Genomic DNA, 7460 nt, shown 5'->3' with positions numbered 1-7460 from the left:
CTCCTTCAGAGACCTGGTCACCTGACAAGTCACCTGACTCCTGCTCAACAAAAGGTCAGGGGGTGGATTGTTACATAAGCTACCATCATCCATGAAGGTTTAAGGCACGCGGGCTACTTTTTGGTTTGCTAGAGAAGTAACCACGGGGTGATTGCTATGTGCTTTGTTTCTAATAATTAAATGCTAGATAAGCGAGCTTTAATCCTAAAAACAAGGTAGCAGCTCTGGAAACTCAAAATTGCAAATGATACTTTCTAGTATAGCCTGTCAGTACTGGCGATTTGTGAGAACGAGAAAGAGCCACAAACCTTTTATATTCACTAACAAGGCGCCGACTCATCTCTCCTCGACGGTTCAGAGGATGTATCCATAGAGAGATGTAGTCGGCTTAAAATGGGCCCACCATGATAATGATGCGATGCGGACAGGGCTCGACGGCGCAGACCAGGAGAAAGCTAACGAACAACACTGTGTTTTATATCTCAAAGCCCAACACCTTTAAAGAGGCCTCATAGTGGGTAGAAAAAAGTTCCCGCATAGCCTTCCTCGCGCCAAGCCGGCCTCCATTTATGTATCGCACCAGTCGTTTTGGGTTTCCTGGGAAATTTCAGCAAGAAGTCTACTCTTTTTCTGCCCCAGGGCTGCGACTTCGCTCTCGACTCTTGCTTCTCCCCCTATTTCCCCGGGCGCGATTCCCATTGCCGCCGGACCACTTGGCCTTGTTGGATGAGGGCGGCGGGCGCACGAACGCGAAGTCGACGTCGATAGTCTGGTCGAGGAGCTTTGTGCCATTAAGGGCTTTGATTGCCGATTCGGCTTCAGGTAGTGTCGTGTACTCGATCAGAGCATAACCCTGTTATAAGCAATGAGCCAAAGACCAACGACTGTCATAGTGTGCAAGCTAGCCCACCTTCACGTAACCCGTTCGCCGGTCGAGATTCAGGTTAAAATTTTTGATTTCTCCATGATCGGCAAATAAATCCGTAACATCCTCCTCTGTAGCCTCTTCGTGGATATTCGTGGCGAGGATAATCCATCCTTCAATACTCCGCACTGCGACTGCGCCCGCGCGCGTTCGTGATTCTTTGCCTGTATGCGACAGAGCACGGTCTTCCGATGCAGGTTGATCGATGTCCATCTCAGAAGCCATTGTGGTGAATGCTTCGGGAGCGTACGAAGGTCAATAATAAGAAAAAGTGCGGCGATATCTGATAATTGAGAGCGCAAGCTTCCGACTAAGTGAAGGGCGATATCTGGGCTGGCGGACGCCATTCCTAAATGGGCTTAGCGTTTCGCTTTCATCTGCGTCCCACCTAGGGAACCAAAAGATATCAATAACCACATTCATCAACGATATGCGTCTAACTATGACACTATATACAAATCGAATTGCTCGCTTTGAAATCTATGTACTAAAAAGGAAACTCAGAGAAAATTTATACAATGATCCTTTTTTAGACTTCGAACTCCGTGTCATCTTATCTCAGTCGCCTTGATAATGAACTGAGCTGCCTCTTCAGCTACCTCTCCGTATGATCTATGGAGGGAAATATCCTCCCCATTTCCACAAACTGGGTCACCGCGCGCACAAAGTTTTCGGATATTTCCAGGCATCGCAATGTCGAGTGGAAGATACCTCAGAGGATCTCCAAAAACCACGGCTGCCGCGACTTTGCCATTTCCCAGGATTTCCGCGGCGTCGTGAACTACCATGGCACCTTGGGAATACCCAGCAACGGCTATCTTAGTCGCTGGACAATTCGCTAAGGCTTGCTTTACAAGAGCTGCCATCGCTGGGCCATCTGCGCCTAGACCCGAGGTATCCTTGGCCCTTTATGTCAGTCGGGCAGAAAGACCAATGGCATCGTGAGCAATGTGAAGCACTTACCCGAGCTGTCGCGGGATAATTAACTCCTTGAATTGTTACTTTGTTGTTCAAAAGCCTCCTCAGTGCTGCTGTGAGATGCGGCCCAACAACCGTGCCAATATTCCCCGCTTCTTCTGTTCCCCTCGCATATATCAAAGTTAGCGGCTCACAAGTTTTGTGCCCCGTGACTCCATTTTCTGTACTCTGTTGTATTCCGCCTGTCGTTTTGACCGTGTTTTCTTCTCTGTGATTGAGAAACCTTGCAAATCCACTTAGAATTTCAGGTAGGTGTGGAACGGCGGCTTCATTTTCATCTTTGTTATTTCGACTCGCAACTCGGTATAGTGTCCGTTCAGCGGAGGTAGCGACAGGAGCTGGTGGAAGAGGGAGCCATGTTGAGGGGGGGTCATATTCTGATGGTGTGGCTTGGGCAATGGCGCCTGTTGCAATCGGCGAAGCTCTAATGCAAAACAAGAGTCCTGAAAATGCGGAGGTAAAAAGTATATATCTCATTGTCGTTGTTCTAAGAATAATGGTATCAGAAGGATTCGGATTATACGGCTAATGTGTAATTATTATACATTGTCGATGAGTAGTAGATGGGGTGTTTATATGCAAATTGGAGAGCTTGCAAGCGCTGCGAGCAGGCATCGCTCTTGACGCCTCATGCCAGAACTTCCATCTTAGTTGTAGCTAAGATGCTAAAGATAATTTAGCTTTAAGCTATTTATACAGCATGGCTGATAATAGTATAAAATACTCTTTCTCAGAGACCAGGATTGATTCTAGCAGACTAGCTCAAAAAGCTTAAGAGGGCAGCAAATTGTCATTCCGAAGTCAAAGTATACAGGCATGTGGAGTGGGCCTTCTGTCACCAGGGCGGTTCTCGTCGGCGACCTTACACTCGATTCGTGTGGACCACAGTAACAATAGGAACCGAGAGCCCAAACAATAGCCAGGCCATAGAACAAAGAAATACTCCTTAGGCCACTCCGTACTTGCGCTAAATGAGGGGGCGGGTATAGACGAGCCTGTATGGAGAAGCCGTGAGAATCACGGCGTCTTGACGCCTGACACCTCCAACGCTAGTTGGTGCTGCGCTTGGCTTTGAGGCATTTAACCAGTGTTCTATTTGCAAGCAAAGAAAATACGCAGCCGGTGAGATCAAAGATGAGATTTTCAAGGGCACATGTCGGTGTTCTATTGGGCCGAAAGACTGTCTATGCCGGCGCTTAACTGACCGCTGTGAAAGGAGAACTGATGGCGCCTGAGTTTTGACCCACATGGTTACGTTTCATCAAAACCATGCTGGGCGGCATGATGTCAAACTCTTCAGTAGCAGTTAGTTACATGCTTTGCATTGTTGGGGGTGAGTTACTTACTGCGCACTGTTCATCAAGTGGAGAGTTGTTGTTGGTGAGAAGAGTGCAACGTGAGGGTATGGAATGGAGTACAAATATTGAGTCCTCGAACTTGATTGATCAGTTGCTCTACAGATATAACCACCCATGAGGCTAGACCATTTCCATCAGCTAAGACTTTCCATGACTGATTTGCCTTTCTTTAATGACAGCCTATTCACTGGCCAACATGGGATTGGAATTGTGGAATCAATGACTTTCTGACTCGACATACCCGGGACTCTTTTTCTCACGCTTCACTCAGACAAAAAGGCTAAAATCTATTTACCAATGTTCTTGAAAAAGTTCTTGCCTAGTTTAATACAAACAGTCACTAGGTTCCCTTCTAATGAATACCAGATGAATCGAGCACTCTTCTCTAGCTCATCGCATCGCATTTTCACAATCTGCAACTGAACAGCTGTACAGACCTGACTCCCAAATACTATTACGCCTTGAGCCAAAATACTGAGGAAGGAGTTCGTGAGATGAATGCACTGCTGTTGAGACCAGAAGTCTCGTTCTGGTCTTCCGCTGCTGCTTCCCTCGTGTCCAGTCAGGTAGGTACGCTTAGCCACGTAAAGCCACCATGATACCAATGGACTTCAACATTCCTAAGGTGTTTGCAGCTGATGACATTTATTTGTATTTTATATTTCATATTGCTTCATGCTTTATCTTTGATATACTTGCTCGCCTTTGACCTACTCCCTAGAGCCAATGCTGACCTTGCTTGTGATACTGCTTATTGTATGCCGCGACCTTGCCTCAACAGCTGATACTAGGGACTGGAAGCGTCGGTCAATATACCAAGTGTCCACAGACCGATTCGCCAGAACTGATGGATCGACAACGGCAAACTGCAGCGCAAATGATACTGTTGCCTGTGGCGGGTCATGGAGAGGGATAATCAACAATTTGAACTATATCCAGGGCATGGGATTCGATGCCATTATGATTTCGCCCGTTAATCAGCATGCCAATGGTACTGTCAGGTATGGCGACGCGTATCAAGGCTACTGGCCCAAGAGCCTCTATGAGCTCGATGAAAATTTCGGCACACGTGAGGACCTTCTTGACTTGAGTCAGGCTCTCCATGATCGAGACATGTACCTGATGGTTGATATTGTCTTAAATAACATGACCTATCATCCAGCCAAGGCGGTCAATCATACAGACCTTCCTTTTGATAATGCAAAATACCCCCAGCCATACTGTGTGATTACTGATCGTAACAATTCTGACACGACACAGAAATTTTGGGCTGGGGATAAGAGACCACCGTTGCCGACCCCTAGTATTGGTAATAATACGGTCGCTCAGATGATGAAAACGTGGGTCAAAAACCTGGTCTCTAATTATTCCATTGATGGCCTTCGAATAAATGCCGTCAAATATGTTGACAAAGACTATTTGAAAGAGTTCGTCAACGCGTCGAGTGTCTTTGCCACCGGAGAGCTTTTCAAATCGAAGCAAGATGTTGCTTGTGATTATCAACATTACATCCCTGGCCTTCCAAACTACTCGATCTATTACGCCCTTATTGAGGCCTTTGGCAAGGGAAATATGACGGCTCTTCCAAGGGCTTTAGATAGAGTAGCCGAAACTTGCCGCGATCCCTTTGCCCTCGGTGCGTTTTCGGAAAACCGTGATCTCCCTCAGTTTGCATCATTTAGTTCCGATCTGTCAGTAAGTGCAAGTCTCATTATCTATCCGGGGCACCTAGACTTGCAGGTAGTAGTTATACCAACATCATTGACCGTATTTTTAGCTTGCCAAAAACGTGATTGCGTTCACCATCCTGTCAGATGGGATTCCCATGTACTACCAGGGCCAAGAGCAGCATCTCAGTGGTGATCGTGCTCCTACAAACCATGAAGCCCTCTGGCTTTCAAAATATAATATTAGTGCACCTCTGTACCAATTTACGGCTATGGTGAACAAGTTACGCCAACAAGCTATTCGTATAGATGACGATTATCTTGAACAAGAACTTTACCCCTTGTCTGTCGAAGACGGCATATCTAGTTTTCGCAAGGGATATCAGCCCCGGCAGGTGATAACAGTTTACTCGAACCACGGAGAAAATGGAGGACACTACGACTTTAGGATTCCGAGAATTGGTACTGAAAATCTCATTCTCACCGAAATCACCACTTGTACAAATTATACTACAGATACCTGGGGTGCATTGAATTTGGTGGTAGAAAACGGGCTGCCCAAAATATTTTTTCCAGCCGATCAGATGGGAGGAAGTGGGCTATGTAGCGTTGGAAATTGGCCAGCTCGAGGTTCTAAAACAGTGGGCGGCGGTAAGTCTCCGTCCGACAAGCAGCACTGGGAAGTTACCGAGATTGATGTAAATCCGAAATGGGGGAGGAGGCCAGGTCGTCTGGGTTCACGGCCAACGCATAGCGTGAAGCATATCCCAAAGCAGTCAGGCTGTGGGAAAATGCAGTGTCCATGGTTACAGTGTTTGGTATTATCTATGCTGGTAGTCTTGGGTCCCTATCTCTAATATTCCCTCTACGGCTACGGCGTCGCTTCATATTATTGGGGTTGAGGCATTATCACTATTGTTTCCATAGCTCCTTTTATAAACATGTCATTCTTTATAGAAGTCCGTATTTATTAATAGTATAAAAATTCGAACTAATTGGGCATTCTGGCATTAAAGTGGAGATGAAGTTAGGAGAGTAAAGATTTCTTCCATTCTTAAACTCAGGCATAAACAGTGCCTTGTTCAATCATATCAAAAGAGGTGGCATCGTCGGGAAATCTTGAGTCTATGCAAAGATAATAAGATGCGCATTTCATCGCGCTCTGAGACAAATCGAGCCGAACATTTGTTTCCTTGGTATGTCTCCACGCAGGCACGGTAGCTGCACGGTGTAAGGAATGTTGTTTCACTGGAAATTCAATCGGAGAACCTACAACCTTTGTCGTAATAGGTGTAGTGCAGAACCGAGATTATTTTTTGTTGTTTCTCATACCCAGAATTTGAACCATCCGAATGAAAATGTTCAAGAAATCCAGCTCCAGACTAATACTCTCATTAACAACGTCCCTCCTCACGAGGCCCCGTTCCGCCAGGCGAGCGTGATAAAGAATCTTCTGGATGTCATAGAGTGTAAAGCCACCAAAAACGGCAAGGCCACCGTACAGCCAGACCCGTTCCGACCACATAAGTGTCCGTGCTGCCGTGGCTGGAAGGACCAAAGGAGCGAAGCCAGAAATCGCAACAATGCAAACACCGGCGAGCAACGGTCCTCCTAGGTAGAGATATTTCTCTTGCTTCGCAGTGGCACCGACAAAGGCGATGGAGCCCATCATACCAACGGTATAAAGACCGGCGCGAGCAAGAAGGGCGGGCTGAAGAAACATCAATGGGCAAAGAACGGCGGCTTGCGTGGCATTAAAGGCGGCCCAAAGTGCATATTTTTGAACATAACTAATATACTAGTCAGCACGCTCAAATCACCCGTACTAAATAAGGACAATTTGCTTACTTGTCAGGATTAGTGTAGAATGTGCCATACATGGTTCCAATGCTAGCAACTAAACTCATGCCGACAACGGCCCAAGGGTTCGCAGACATGAGCCTATACGACCATCCGCTTGTATGCAGTGCACGGGCAGCAATGCCGATGATGCCAATTCCTAGACCAGTATGCAAAAATGTATCGTTCAAATAGCTCCTCTCATATGCCGGCATGCCACCGTCTTCCCGGGTTTCGCGATTGAATATGAAATTCGTTGCTGCGATTGTGCCTCCTACGATAGCGGCGCCATATAAAAGTTTCTGGGTCAGGCTGCCCTGGTTTGCGGGTTGATATGTCTGCTGCATATATGAGCGACGGAAGGCATCTCTGAAATTCTGTCGAGCTTGGGCGAAGGGTGAGGATAGAAACGGTTTGGAGGAAGCCTTTGTTGATTGTTTCGAGGCATTATGGATGAAGCGAACGGCAGTGTTGGTTGATTTCGGAGCCTGGTGGAAAACTGACGAGACCACAAAGGGCCTTCGAAGAATGAACGCCATTACTGTGGAAATTTTCTGGGGAGTTGCTGAGCAGAATGCTGATGGAGTTGAAGGCGCAGAATCTCGATTTAAGTGACGTAGTAATATAGAGCAATTAGTCAGCTACTTCGGCCACCCGAAGCTTCCAGAAGCGCTGCTTATATAACTAAAGACT

The 7460-nt window shown here is 46.7% G+C and overlaps 4 protein-coding genes across 4 annotated transcripts; 1 reads left to right on the top strand and 3 right to left on the bottom strand.

Annotated features, from left to right (window-relative positions):
- Window positions 1-619: 619 nt before the first annotated feature.
- Window positions 620-1150, bottom strand: LOZ57_001246 (uncharacterized protein; the record flags this gene model as incomplete). Its single annotated transcript, XM_049250338.1, has 2 exons — window positions 620-853; window positions 911-1150. 2 exons carry the CDS (start codon window positions 1148-1150, stop codon window positions 620-622), a joined length of 474 nt encoding a protein of 157 aa, XP_049110698.1.
- A 323-nt stretch (window positions 1151-1473) lies between these two features.
- On the bottom strand, window positions 1474-2380 carry LOZ57_001245 (uncharacterized protein; the record flags this gene model as incomplete). Its single annotated transcript, XM_049250337.1, has 2 exons — window positions 1474-1824; window positions 1889-2380. 2 exons carry the CDS (start codon window positions 2378-2380, stop codon window positions 1474-1476), a joined length of 843 nt encoding a protein of 280 aa, XP_049110697.1.
- Window positions 2381-3755: 1375 nt separating this feature from the next.
- On the top strand, window positions 3756-5785 carry LOZ57_001244 (uncharacterized protein; the record flags this gene model as incomplete). The annotated part of the gene is made up of 3 exons (XM_049250336.1): window positions 3756-3831; window positions 3983-4956; window positions 5039-5785. 3 exons carry the CDS (start codon window positions 3756-3758, stop codon window positions 5783-5785), a joined length of 1797 nt encoding a protein of 598 aa, XP_049110696.1.
- Window positions 5786-5988: 203 nt separating this feature from the next.
- On the bottom strand, window positions 5989-7306 carry LOZ57_001243 (uncharacterized protein; the record flags this gene model as incomplete). The annotated part of the gene is made up of 3 exons (XM_049250335.1): window positions 5989-6197; window positions 6261-6718; window positions 6777-7306. 3 exons carry the CDS (start codon window positions 7304-7306, stop codon window positions 5989-5991), a joined length of 1197 nt encoding a protein of 398 aa, XP_049110695.1.
- Between the last annotated feature and the right edge of the window lie 154 nt (window positions 7307-7460).

The sequence above is a fragment of the Ophidiomyces ophidiicola genome, assembly GCF_022830035.1.
Source record: "Ophidiomyces ophidiicola strain CBS 122913 chromosome Unknown scaffold_3, whole genome shotgun sequence".
NCBI lineage: Eukaryota > Fungi > Ascomycota > Eurotiomycetes > Onygenales > Onygenaceae > Ophidiomyces > Ophidiomyces ophidiicola.
The sequence above is the reverse complement of the archived record's forward strand: the minus strand, read 5'-3'. Positions and strand labels throughout refer to the sequence as shown.